Consider the following 15471-nt stretch of genomic DNA (forward strand, 5'->3'; position numbering starts at 1 on the left):
ATTTAGAAATCTGTGAAATAACTAATACAATAATAACATATGATTCACAGCTACTTTTAAGGATATGGGATAAATTTAATCATTTTGACAATGTGCCTAAATGTTCTAAAATTGCATTCTTTTAAAATATCCTGCAGTTTGAGCTATTCTCATAACTAGTTCTTATTATTTGTTAGCTTCTAAGGACATATTTGCTCTTTACTACCATTATCTTCTGAAGTTGTGAATGCTTTTTCTTTTTTTTCTTCATGAAGTCTACATATTGATTATGAATTACATGTACACACACACACACACACACACACACCATGCCACATATTGGTGAACACAATCATATTACTTGGGATTGTGTCAAGATAGGTCAAATTTAAAACTGACCAAACTTGACAATATTTCCTTAGGAAGGGCTATAAATATGTTACATTTTGAGAAAAATGACTGTCATATAAAATATACATTTGTTCCTTTCTTTCATTTTAAATACATTTTTATAAATTAAAAAATGGCCCATGAGATATACTGTCCAGAATTACTTTATCAAATCCTAATAATGTGTAAATTATATGTCCATAAACATTCAAAATATTGTAATTCTTTTGAATGCTATTTTCAACTACAAATGTGGTTGGGTAGGTTTTAATTATTTCTCTTTGAGGCTAGGGACTACCTTTTACTTCAAATCCATGTAATGCCCTCCAGACATTATGTTCACAAGCAAACAAACAATTAAGTGACCTTGGTAGAAACACATTCTAGCCTTTTCTTAGCCTTCACTGCTATTTGAACATGAAATTCTTAGAGCAGCAAAAATTTATTTTGCTGTCTCTATGTAGGAATTTGCAGAGAGAAAAAAAATGAAAATTTCAGGCATAAAGAATTAGAGAATGAACTCTGGGCAAGACAATTCTGGAAAGCAATGTCTGATTGGAAGCTCTTGCTTTTCCAGACATGAGGCATCAATAATGCAGTCATTACATGTTTTGTTCATAAATGTGCTTCCTATCAATCTTTGTTAAATCAGGTTAAATATAAATGCTAATTTCCTGGATGTCTTCCAAAAATGTCATTGAGAGCTTACTAAAGAATTTATTTAAGGAGTCACACTTTGGAGTTCACAAATAGAGAGTGGCTATTTTAAAATTGTGTCTGTGAAAGTGAAAATGGCCCCAAAATGAGTGAAAACATTTTGTTTGGTTATCTCTATCAGATCTAAGTGCATTATTGTTCTGGGAAATATCTTCATGTTTAATACTTTCTTTATATAGTGATCCAACATTGTCTTCAATGCACAATGAAACACCAAAATTTTAAGAAATAACTTAAATGTTCTGAATTGTCATTAATTTCTAAAATTTGATTTTATTGTATTTGTATAATCACATGGCTTTGCTAAATCTATGCTATTTAAATACAAACACAAATTTCTAAAAAAATGGGTCAGATATTCAATAAATTTGTTTTTTTTCCATTATATTTTTAGCTTCCATACTATCTACCTTAAAAAAAAAATCATCCAGAGATAAGGAGAGAAAATTCCTGCCCAACATATTTAAATATTTGTGAATACAACAAAGACTATGTTTGAAAAAATGAGCAATGCCAATTTGCCATTCATTTAATAATAGACAGCCTATGGCAACCTCTGATATGTAGCCTATGTAATATGTTAAGTATTATTTCACTAAATAAATGATAATTATGGGTGTAATCTCCTCATAAGGGCTTCTAAAATTCATTCTGATAACTTTTATAACTGTTAAAAAATCCTTATTCATTGTGTGCATCAAAAACAAGGACAAATTTGATTATTTTAAGGTCCTCAAGTGACCAGCTTGTTTCTTATGTTATATGAATTTAAACTGCAATAAACTATGACATATTTTTCAGGGTGAGCAATTTACAGGAAGTGGCAAAACAGGGGTTACCAATTCCAGCCCACTGCCTGCTTCTGTAAATAAAGTTTTAATGGAACACAGCCATGCACGTAAGTCCATGCATTATTTGTGGCTGGTTTCATGCTACAGTGGTAGAGTTCTGAAGCTGTGATAATGATAATATTACTACAAACCCTAAAATATTTGGACAATACAGAAAAAATACCAACCCTCAACCTAAATGAATAACCAAAAATGGATCTATGTCAAATACATTGTTTTGAAAGTTACATTACTTAAAGCTATAATCCCAGTTCACAACAAAAGGACAAATACGTAAGTTAATTATACGTGCAATTATACACAATGTGAATTGGGTATTTTAGGAATAATTTTCCAAACATCATGAAGTCATAAAAACGCATTGTGATTTTCCTGTTCTGCATTAAATATATATATATATATATATACACATATATATATAGAGAGAGAGTTAAACCGTTATATTTCAAAGTAACACATTTAAAAAATAATAACTATTTCTTCCTCAATTTACCTTTGAAACTAACATGAAGACATGCTAATATAAAGAAATGCTAACATAAAATGGTTCTTTAAACTAGTTCTGAATTGCTTGTTCCCTAAGCAACATAAATAAAAGGCAGGATATTTCATTCGTGTTGAAATGTTTGCTTTTAATTTTCCTACTCAGTGCTGTTCTTTTTTAATGCCTACATGCAAACTGTTTGGTTAATGAAGAAAAACATCTGAACTCTTTTGATGATGTTTATTTGGTATAAATAACACACTCAGAACCAAAATTAACTTACCATCATTTTGAGTGCATATTGGTTACAGCTTAGCAACAGCCTTTTCAGGATGTTGACATGGTATACAGAAGATGGACTGTTCAGTGCAATGATTTTATTTTATCAATAAAAGTGAGACTTTTAAATGCCTTTATTATAATTTCACTGCTTGATATTGACTATCAATTTGTATCACATTATGCAATATCAATTTCAGAAACATCCGGAGCCTCACACACCTATTAGTATCTCAGAGCCAACTAGTCACGAACAGAGGAAGTAATACAATTGCTTTTGTTAATGTTCTCATGCGACAGGCAGAGGCAGTCAATATTAGACCTGGTAAAACGCATCTAGCTCTAGGTGAAATCTGAGGGGAGATGCAGCAACAAGAAAGCAGCACCGACTGAGCATGCTCCTATTCAGGCAGAGACAGAAAGGGAGTGGACGTACTGTAGAAGCTGGCCATTACGTAGTTTTGGCAGCGATCACCAGTAAACTCATTTGGGCACCTGAGAGAAGAAACAAAAAACAATGGTAGAAAAAAACAGAGAAAAAGAGAAGAGGTGAATATATGCTAGAAAGAAGCTCCTTCTGTGTCTTTTGACTGAACTTGGTGAGTTCACCCTCAGGAACTGAATCTTCGTCCTAATCATGGCTTTCAGACTCCGGCATTTCCCTTAAATGGTTAAAATTTTGAACAAAACGTAGTTCTCAAGTTCGTATGATGAAAAGATCCCAGCATTTTAAGTGACTTCTTTCTTTCAAAGGGAGCCACTTAAAATTAAAATCTAATGTTTGATTCATCTCAGTTTTTTTATTTGATAGCTTTGGACAAAGATGTTGGGAGGAAATATATTTTTTTTCATTGGCTTGCTGTCATCGATTGCCAACATCACAGACCATCCCAACTGACCACTGTTTTACATTTATGACTTTGGGACTTATGTGGAGAGAGAGAGCTAAATATCATAGTGAGTGGGTTTATGCCTTGAGTGGACAAACCATAATGAGAACAAAAGGAATCAGTTACAACTGAGCTGTAAAAGCACCAAGTGGTAGTGATTGTTGCTGTAGTTTGGGGGAGAAAACAAATTTCAGATTATTTTAACATACTTTCTTGGTTTTGGACTTTCATGGGCACATTCTCAGTACATCTTGCTCCAGTGAATCCAGGTTGGCACCTAGAGGGCAAAAATGTGATAAGCAATAGAACGCTAAAGACACTGAACTTTCAGACTGGCAATTTTTCCTCCTATGGAATATGGAGACTCCTAAAAACAACCTGGTACTGAACAACATAAAGAAAAGAAACAGCACAACATTGAGAAGACCACACCTCATGAAAACTGTGGGTCACCAATTTTGGTGGTTTGCTGCATTCTTCCAAAGATCAGTTAACTGAAATTTAACTTGAGTGAAATTAAACTAGTTTAAGCTGAACAGGGTGGCAAGGAGGGACATGTCTCTTTTTCCTTCTGACTGTGAGCACTGATTTCTTTCTATGTTAAAGCACTGGCTTTGGTAACTGCTTCCTTCATGGCTCTGCCCATGTTTGTTCTTATCAAGGGATCTTGAGCTTTTGATGCTGTGCATACCCAGTTTTCCCATTATTTTATAGCTATTTTCTAAATTGTAAGATAAATGGTTACACAATAGGTGTTGAACAATTTTTATAATCTAACTTGATTCCTGATAAGAAAAACTTGTCAGTAATCACGGTTTTTAGAAAATATTACAAATTAATCTCATTTTTATTGTTACAAGACACATAGTAGGAGATTTTTATTACTATAAACTTCACTTAATTGTTCCAAATGAATATACCTTAAAATTTAGAAGTTTTTTTTCTACAAAAGTATTTAATAGATATCCTTCTTGCATTTAAGGTAAAACTATTTTGAAATTATATAAAATTTATATTTTATTCCACTAATACATTTACCTATCAAATTTCTAGAATCTTGATATTAAACTGTTCTTAAGGCCATGCAATGGGGCTAGATTTAGATATGAGAGTCCTTTTATTTATTCTGTTTATGACTATTATTTTAGTATCCAAAGGATTTTAAATTGTATGCACTTTACCCAATACCATGCTCTAGTAAAAAAGCTGAATGAAGGATTCTATGAAGCAAATATACTTAAATATACTTACTGGTGGAAACAATCTTTATTTAAATGTTCAACACCCATAGTTATAATTTTTAATCATTCATCATAACCATCATGCAAAGCACCTAATATAATTTAGCTCTGAAAGCACATACCTAGTGATTTTTTTAATACAATCTCTTCTTTTCCAGAGTAAATGAGAATGAACACTATTATCTTGGCCTCAAAGAGAGATGAATAAAACTATTTAGTTTTACTAATACAGGCGTAATTTACTTTCCTGTCAAGCCAAACTCAATACTAAGAAAGTTACTACATAATTTGGTACATGTAAATATCGAGTAGCAGTGCCAGATTTTTTCCCCATGATAACTTGTGTAGTATAATTATGAAAACTAACCCTAATACCCGTAAGAGTAAACAACAAACATTTTATAAAGGTAGAACCCCTTTGAACTCTTTCAAACACTTATATATAAGTGAACTGATTATTCTCACTTAGAATAATTTTGCTGCAGAAAATAGAGAAGGAGCTACTTAGAGAACTATGTGAATAAGAACTAACACCTGTGAGGTAGGGTTATTTTTCATAAAGATGTCATCTTCCAAGCTTTAATAAGAATGTCTACACAGATAAATAAGAAAAATACATGGAAAATTTTCCATATAACTTATTTGACAAATAATTTCTAAAGAAAATAGGGTTGTTTTGTTTGTGAACCAAGATTATAAATCCATATAGACATACTCTATACCTCAGTAGGCAATTCCATAATTAAGGATATAATCTCTAATAACCATTTCATCTTACCTGATTTCATTCTTCATAAAAATTTAAATTCTCATAATGAGCACACAATAATCTACTTGTTTTCTATAAAGAACATGGTGTTAAATATATGAATACTCTGTGTCTAAGCATGTGTGAGAGAGACAGAAAGACCAAGATAGAGATAGGAAGAGAGAGAGAGGTTATATTCATGTGGGGTGAGAAATATCCTTATTTAGCTGGATGTAGTGGCACATGCCTGTAATTCCAGCTACAAAGGAGTCTGAGGCAGGAAGATCCCATGTTCAAGGTTACACTTGGCAATTTAGTGAGACTCTGTCACCAAAAAAAGAAAAAAATAAATAAATCAGGGGTCTGGGTGTAGCTCAATGTTAGAGTGTTTGCCTAGCACGTATAAGTTCCTAAGCTCAATCCCCAGGAAGAAAAGAAAGAAGAAAAGAGAAAGAGAAAGGAAAAAAGAAGGAAAGGAAAAGAAAGATCCTTATTAAAGGATCATGAAATGAACAAATAGCCAAGGAATCATAAGTTCTTTAACAGAAGGAATACATTTACTAGGAAATCGTCACTTAGGCATCTTATATGATTAGAGAACATATGGCACTACATAAATGGGGTCAAAAATCTTACCCATCAATTCTCTGATTGTTATGAATGTATAACATGTTTGCTAGGAAATAAGCATCATGGGCGGGCAGTTGACCCCAGTATAAGATCATACAGATTATTTGATATAATAACACTAGAGCAACTTGAGGTATCAAAATTATTTTTTTAATTATCAGCTATATGTGAAACAGAACAATCCTTTTGCTCATGTTTATCTTCACTTAGAGGATAAATTTTTAAAAATTATTTCCTAGTGTTAGAAAGCCCTACGATTATTCAAAGTGTAGTCCATGAATAAATAGCATTAGCATCTCCTAGTAACTTGTTATTAGAAATGTAGAAACTCAGGTCAAAATCCAGAATTACCAGGTAGGATCCTTCATTTTATCAAAATTCCCAAGAGATCTGTATCTATTTTAAAATTTAAGTTATAAGGGACCCCAAATTGGGAAGATGGAAGCTAAGGCCCTCTATCCTGACACCACAGTATCTTTCTATTGGATATTTGGCTTTATTGGGCCTTATTTCCTCAGTGATAAAATGAAGGGATTTAACTAAGTGGTTATCAAAAATATATTTTACCATGGAGGTTCTGGGAATTGATGCTCATCTTAATAGAATCTCTGTTAGAAACCTCTGATATAATTTCCTCTCAGTGCATTACCAGTTAGGGACAAGAGAACTCAAGAACTTCTAAAAACCATTTTTGTGAGCTGGGGATATAGCTCAGTGGTACAGTGCTTGCCTAGCATCTACAAGCCCCACCTCCCCACACAAAATAGTTATATTTTTATAAAATGGGCTGTGAAGACAATCTCAGAGGTAAAACTAATTGGAAATACCCTGGCAATTCAAGTGGCCAGCAAGAGAAGTCATCATGTAACTTTCACTGACATCCAGAGTTATAGCCAAATCAGCTGGAAGGAAGTGGAAACTGGGATAGTTTGTGCATAAGCCAACTGCACTGACTGCACAGAAAGCATATGCAAATGAAAACTCATCTGATCTACAGCTTGGATGAAATTCTACAGAATTACTTCTAAAAGGACAGGGAGACTGTCTGACTTCTGCTGTATTTCTATTAGTGTTATATGTTAAGCATTCAATCTATCACTTTCCTGGAAGTTATGAACTTGGTAAATTTAATCTGAGTTTAAAAATATACTTTGGCATAAGTCTCAGCAAGTCTCAAGGATTTTATTTTGTAGAATTTGAAGATCTGAGTAAGAATCAAATACCTGCTTTAACTTCAGAAATATCTATCATTTGTTTCATTCATCAGATCAGAAGATGGAAATCTTTTTAAAATTGTAATATTTGCTTTAAATAATCTTTGTCCTACATTTGTTTTTAATGGAATGAAGATTTAGTTTGTTTAAACTCATAGGAAGCTCTTCCAAGTAACCATCCCCACTTCCATCTCTCCTCTCCCCACTTCCACATTCTGAGTGAAGTTTCCTTGTATGGGGCTCGCACTGCACCCTGACCTGGATTCCTTACACTGTATTTACCTGTGTTGTGCTTATCTGTTTGGGAAATCAATGATCACATTTTGATCATTTCATATCTCTAATGCCTACCTCAATGCCTGGCTCACCAAGAGCTTTCACAAGATGTTTGTTAAACTGAACCTAAGATCAGAATACAATTTCCAATAGAGAACTATACAAAAAGAAACTTATAAGTAAACAGATTTGCCAAGTACAGGTCTATCTTGAACATCTCTTTTATTTTTATAATTTATGATAGACTGTCCTCTGTGGACTCCCCTCAAAGTTTTTAAATTGCATGTGTTCAAATCCCTGCAGACTTTCTTCCCAAAGCAAAACCTTTTAACTTTGTGTTTGTAAATTTGGAAAGAGTACATGGTTCTTTTAAGAGCAAGTTTATCATCTAAATTTAAATCTTGCTACTGAAACACAAGTTTACCTTAGATTTGATAAAGTAGTACAGTTTACTAACTTAAAGACTTCTGCTCAACACCAGTAAAATAAAAACTGGTGTTTTCAAAAAAATACATTTGCCTCAAAATGGCATATATTTTAATATTGTGTTTTCTCAGTCTTAGGCAGTGCCAGATAAAAATCATTTGACTTTTTAAAGTTCATATTAAGATAAACTAAACCTGAGGATTAGCCAAATTTAGTTAACACTAAATTATACATAGAGTCTATGTATAATTTAGTATTAAGTATCCAGCTTTTGGATTCACAGCTTTACATTAGTTGTAAGGTACAGGGGTTTTCTTTAAGCCACTAAATGGTTCCTAATAATTAATTTCTCTACAACCCTTCAAACCATGACTATTTTAGGGGTACTACCAATTATATCTACTGGCTTAAGTAAATTGAAGAATATAATAACAATATATTACAAAAACAATTTTGATAATAAAACATACGATGAATAACCTGACAGATGAATAACCTGACATGCTTACTATGCAATTGATTATCTATAGATGCATTTGAGAATCAGCTCAGTGTCTGGTATACTTTTATATTCTAATTAATAAAATTATTTTAATTTATTTATTGGTGGAGACTCTAAATGTATTCAAGATATCACAGACTTCAAGAAACATCTGGTTACAGAGACTGGCTAATTTTATAAACCATTTATCACTTATGTTCACTTTATAAACCATTCTTAGATATCCTTTCTTTATTTTCTGGCATCCTTTTCATCAGGCCCTCCCTTGAGGAGGCAGGCAAAGGGAGACAGAGTCCACACCCTGTGTTCCCTCACCCTGTAATTATTGCTCTACGATGAAATATTTGGATGATTTAAAAAATACCCTGTCCAAAAAAGAAGAGGCTTTTCCTCAATACTAGCTATGGCATTTCCTTCCACAATGTACAGAATCTGAAATTATTTATTTGGTGTCTATGTTTATAAACATCGAATGATAGAAATGTCAACAAATACGTAGTGAGGAGTCCTGGCTGGTTTGTGTTAGGTGTCATGGCCTTTTGCTGTCACTCTGTAAACTTCAGCTGGCAGTGTATACACCAGCTCAGGGTGCTGGTCTGTTTTTCTATAGTATCATATTGCAAACCCTGACTTTTCTCACTCCTCAGCCAGCTCGGCATTCTGGCCAGAACTCGCCCACTCACTGGCTGAGTATCTGCATTGTAGATTATTCTTTTCCCAAATGTATTGTTACTATTAGTCTGCATTTTTCCAAGATGAATCTTATTCTGTTATCAAACGTTAAGTGAAATTTCTTGAGGTTTGTATATGCTTTTCTAATTTGTGTTTTACACAAATGTTCTTTACAGTACCATCTGCAAAAGACATCCATGTCCTCAAGAGAATGCCCTCTTCAACATCATTACAGAAAATATTAAATATAAATGTTGCAATAATGTTTCCTTCAGATCTAACCTATACCTCCCCTTCACTGTTCAGCTGGTGTATCTCTTTCTTTTCCCTTTTTATTATGATCCTGGGACAAGTTTTCAATCCATGAGATAACAGGATACACATAGTGGCCCCCCTGGATTCATGTGTAAATATTGAGAGGGGGAAAAAAAACCAACTAAGTTGTCCTCACTCTCATCAAATGTTGTGTTTCAGTGTCTAGGACATACAATCCCAATAATGAGGGTGGCAGTGGTTATGTATGACCTCCTTCTTGTTTGAATCTTGGTGCCCTTCCTAAAACTCTGTTTGCACAGCTTGTTCTGAAATTCTTAGCTGCAGTCTGAAACCCTTGCCAATGTTTATTCAACATGATGTATCCTTACATTAGGGGTCAAACAATTTCATCGGATACGGGATCAATCCTCATCCTGTGCATCTCCACGTCACTGTGACACAGTGACATATTGGCTGCTAATGCATGGTCTAGTCTTCCTCTCTGGAGGATTCCCTTCCTTGTCTCATCAAACAGTTCAGAGATTCAGAGGAGATTTTTCATCCTATCTACCAGACTCATTTTATGATAAAGCATCTAAATATTTTCTTTGTACTTCAATAATTTACTACAAATATTTCAAAATGGTGCATTTTATTTCAAAGAGACAGTATGTGTTCCAAGGTGAGGACTGTGTATTTTTTCTCCTCCCACAGAGCCTCAGCTTCTGACTAGTTTAGCTTCCCATTATCTATTCCCTGAGTTCCCTAATTTCCTTCACAGCACTCAGCACATCAATAATTTATAATTAAATCAATTACTTGAAACATGATTGTTATGTGCAATAACCTATCGTCTCCATGAGACAGAGATCAGCATGGTTTTGTTCATTCCTTTTTCCTCAGCACAAGAACAGAGCTGACTCGTGGGAGCTCAATAAATCCATATGGCTGCCTTGCTGATTTTATGAGAAAAAAGGAAGAGAACTATTTAGAACATTTAGTCAGTGTACCTGATTTTAGACAAAACTGCATCTAAATTGGTTCCCACAGGAACACAATGACTTTGTTCAATCTACCTTGGAGAATCAAAGTAAAAATGAGTTCACAAATACCTAGTAAGCACATAGCAGGATTATATATATATGAGGGGCCAAAAGAAATCCGAAGACATGGTTGGCTGAAGAACTCAGTGTCCATATCCATGAGAGTCCTACCTCTTCCTCTCAAGCACTCAAGAACAGAGAAGTGCTACAGGCAAGTGTAACATCAACAGAAAAAAGAGCTTTTCCAGGGTGAGAATTGGAATTTGCAGTACGCTCTGATCGACTGGAATAAATTCCAATCTAGTATGTGTCCCTTTTGTCTATTCTAAATCTCTCTTTTTACATCCATGATGAAGAGTCCAGGGGACACAATTATGAGTTTGATTAACTATATTAATACAGCTACTAATAAATATTATAGGTGTTACCATCATCATCATTATTATTATGATAGTATTTATAAAACTTAAACGTTAGCTACCATCTTTGACCTTCTCACCATATCTTATTTAGACCCAAATTTCTCCAGCCTGCATGGTTAACCATCTGCTATGTTCATGGTGCCACTCTCCTGCTCTAGAAGTTGCCATGCTTTCCTCTGAACTATCCCAAGGCCCAAAGTCCTCTGCCTGCCCTTCAGAGCTCGGAAATTGGCTCATCTTAGTTTTCATTTTTTTTTTTTAAACTTGCTACAATGGAGCAAGTGGTCTAGATAGGCTTGTCACTGCATTTTGCTGAAAAGATTATTGCAACTCAATACCTGCCTGGTATTTAGAAATATCCCATAAACAATGATCATGTTTATAAAATTTTCTTATTCCCTTAATTATCAGCATTTTACCATCCATGATATGTTCACTGTCATTCCCTAATTTCTTTTAGCTATTTCATTTTCTTAAACAGACTAAGTTCCTAGAGACCACAGATAATGCCTTATATTTCTCTGTGTTTTCAAAAATGTGTGATGTATAGCTGATATATAAATAATTGTTAATTAATATTTCAGTTACTGAGTTTAATTCATAGCACATTATTGTGACTTAATCTCCTATATGTTTTTTTATAACTATGTCTCTTTTACTAATGTTTAATACAACATGGGCCTACATAGTTTCATAAATATTAATCAACAGAATCACAGAAGTCCATATTTGTAAGTACCTCCCATCTTTCCAAATAGAATTTGCTTAGTTTCCTGTTTTTGTTTTTCCTAGAAGGAAGCTAATGGTCAGAGATTTTAAATGATCTTGTCAACTGAAAAGTTACACAGCAAGCTTGTGGACTCACAAAAAATGAAACAAAACAAAAACAAAACCCAACTACCAGCATTAAATAAAATGAAAAAAAAATATTTTCCAGTGCCAACAGAGACAATGTGATACTACCATTTACTTTTTATTATAAGAGGAAAAAAAAAAAACCTTCTATTCCTAGTGTTAAAAGTACTTTAACAGAAATGAACTAATTTAATTTCACTGATTCCCTAGGAAAAAAATTGGAGAACCTATTAACTCTATCTATAAATAAAATATTGTCCAGAGAATTGATGTAAAAGGACTCAAGACATTTCACCAAAATTGGCAGTTAAAACTCTAATCCCTTCATGATGAAGCCCCATCTGTCCACTTGGACAATGTATCAGGTTTATACATACGGCCTGATAGAAAAATAATTTTCAGATTAAAAAAAATCACATTAACATCTTCCAAAATAGTTTCTACTGAAACTGTTCAGAAGGACAGATAAAAGAAGGAAAACAGAGGAAAATCTGGACCATTTCATGTTCAATGATCTTGTTTCTTTGAACTACATGACTACATACAGCATCAGAGGGTAAAAATTGGAATGAATCTTTCCTTCTCCTTGTATAATCTGGAATACTAACTATTTTTTCCCCTTGGGATAAAATTTAAATTTCTATGCAGTGAAAATAAATATAAAAGATGAGAACCACACTGGAATCCCCACACAGTGCCCAGGGGAATGTCCAAGGAACCAGCAAACCTCCCCTCAGAGAGGTGTTTAACTGTTATATGGTTAATCGATTTGGAACACCTTGTTCTAAACGGAGGGACAAAAGACATTTGCTGTAAAATCTTCTTCAACTCCCAAGAAGACAACAGTGGATTAGGTGACCAGAGAGACTACTTGGAAACTTCCATGCTTGCGGTGTTTCTGAGTCATCTCTTAAGTCAGAAATAAAGCTGACTTTGAATGATGTAGCTCATGCTTCAGCAATGTTTTGCTCTACACAGCTGGGCCATATGGAAACTATGAACTGGCTTCATAGACAGAACCATGATGAGCCAATGCAACATTTTTATGTTTTCTGTTTCTGTTCAAGTGGCCTCGTGAACAATATATTATCTCAAGACATGGTATGTTCTGTGACTTTGTTTAGATTCTGAGTAGTGATTACTTTTTAATGTTATAGATGCTTTTAATATAGAGACTTCTTAAAAATAAAAACACTTTCATTTAACAACAACCACAAAAGCCTGGACTATTTTGTATAGAAATATACTCTAATTCTTCTTCAAGGTACTGGTGTACTTTAACACACTAGTAAAGTCACGGTCCTTAGAGGAGTATGTGTGTCCGGGGAGGGGGAATCTATCAAAATTATAGATGCCAAAGATTTTCTTTCCAAAAAAACACTGTAGTAATTTATAACACCTTCCTGAAATATTTTAAGTACAAGGCAACATTTTAAGAAAGAGAGAAAGGAAGCAAGAAATTTTCTGAGAATTTGAAGGCAAGCATGATCCACTGGACAATTAGTTTGGGGATGCAAAGTATTCATTCATGCTTTGCTGCTTTAATAATTATTAGACAACAAACAAATGGTTCACTCTAAGATTAAATAAATACAGCAAGTACTTTTTTTCTGGATTGGGCTTAAAATTTAATGAGAAACTGTGTGGGTAAAGAAAAATTACAGTGTTGGCACAATACCAAGATGGAATAAATGAACAGCACTTATGTGATTGCATGTTTTGTATAGGATGTGGGAGGGCTATAGAATAGCTGAAATTAATATGTGGAAAATAACTGCAGTGGTTCCTTGGAGGTATTCAAAAACTATCATATGTACTCACTCAGCTTGTAAATCTTTACAAAGGCTACGATGAAAAATGATCATATTTCATTATTATAATTAAAAATACAGTGGTCTCAGATGTGATTCTCAAGGAGTAAAATATAAGACATAGATATAATATGAGTACAGTTGTTTAAAAGGGGGAAGATTTAAGGAACTATGTTTTAAATATTTTTTTGAAGAGATATATTAAAAACAATTATACTGTATTACCAAAATTAGGAAATAAAACAAGGTTTGACCATGTAATAAATTAACTTCATACTTTACAGATTAATTTCCAGTTTCTGGTATTTTCTATTTTAATTTGAGAAAAAAAAAAATTCGTTCATGCCAATTCACTATGATAAATATGGTTTGGTCATATTTGCACTGTATTCATGGTGAATCAGTAGAAAAAATATGGAAACTGGAAAATTTCTATGCTGACATAGGCATAGAGAATTGAATAATGTTAATGTTCAAAAAGTGTCAAAAATTAATTTTTAAAAAATAATCATACATAAATTTGTGAGATAACTTAGATGGAAAGGGAATCGTTTTCTCCTACATACTCTTCCATTTTTATCATGCTTTACAGATTTTATAAGACTTTACCTACAATTTTACTTTGGCTTATGACTATTATCTGTCTCTGTGAGAGAGACATCTAGTAATTGAGATTAGAATCTTACACTTCTAGCACTCTTGTATTCATCCTAACATGTTCTATTTGCTTTTGTAAATTGTCTGTCTTCATTGATAAAATCAGCTGTACAATCACCAGAATGTGTCCTCTCTTGGTACTGCTTCTACTCTTAAAAAAAAAAAAAACAAAACCAACAAACAACCAACTCTGGGGGCAAAAAAAACAACAGTTCTGGAAGATTCTTGTTCACAGCCACCAGTTCCCCTGGGACACATTAGAGAGATGACTATTTTGACAGCTCAGGGGACATTAAAACATTTCTTACAAAACAGCATTTTTGTTTGGTATTAAATTTTGAAACAAATGTCTTTTCTGATGCACTTTATTACTAACAAATATAATTAAGCTTTCTTCAAATGAATACAATATTTGCATTGTAATAGTATAACAGGCCTTATTACCTATTTCCTATGCTTTTTTCCTTTATGCCAGCTGTTCTTTTTATGAGCTCAACTGCCTTACTAAAAGATTTGCTCTTCCTTGTCAACCTTTAAGTCACCTGCTAAAATTCTAGAGCAAGAGACTGCTTTTATTTTTCCTTCTTTAGGACAAACATCATTACTCTTAGAACAATGTACACACTGCATGTTTGAATTATGAACTGCCTACAAAATGTGTTAGATGTTCTACACTACATTTTTTAAAGGAACTGCTTTTAAAACACTTTGCTTTGGGGACATAGCTATTGGTAAACAGCAAAATAAATATATTTTTCATCATATTAATAAAATAAGAAGCACATTTTACCAATATCAACTTATGAGTCCACATACTACATATAAAATACATATGAAGAGTAGACCTGAAATGCATGACCCAATAAACATAGGTATTTTAATAGGCCTTATTAATTTTTAATGTAAGATTTAATCGTTTAATGCACTGACAATATCTTTGTTTTATGCTTCCTGATAAGAAAGAATAAATTTGATCCTTCTTAATGGTGCATGTCATTAGAAGAAAGGGACAATCTAGACATATCCATAGATGATAGCAGTGCGTGAAAGAACACTGCCTGCTACACATAGTGGTGCCACACACACTGAGCACATTTCTGAACACATGTAATGATTTTTTTCCCCACTA

At 33.4% G+C, this 15471-nt stretch overlaps 1 protein-coding gene across 7 annotated transcripts in view; it reads right to left on the reverse strand.

The window, feature by feature from the left end:
• Nrg1 (neuregulin 1) overlaps positions 1 to 15471 on the reverse strand; it is a 1010326-nt gene that overhangs the window by 16871 nt on the left and 977984 nt on the right. For 4 of the 7 annotated variants that reach the window (XM_027939248.1, XM_027939246.3, XM_027939257.2 and 1 more), the window contains exon 3: positions 3137 to 3195. In XM_027939248.1, the coding sequence (XP_027795049.1) occupies positions 3137 to 3195 (59 nt within the window). Of the gene's footprint in view, positions 1 to 2890; positions 3196 to 3799; positions 3868 to 15471 lie in introns of those variants that run through there. The other 3 variants (XM_027939247.1, XM_027939260.2, XM_071609220.1) reach the window with 2 other exon arrangements.

This window comes from Marmota flaviventris, chromosome 3, assembly GCF_047511675.1.
Source record: "Marmota flaviventris isolate mMarFla1 chromosome 3, mMarFla1.hap1, whole genome shotgun sequence".
NCBI lineage: Eukaryota > Metazoa > Chordata > Mammalia > Rodentia > Sciuridae > Marmota > Marmota flaviventris.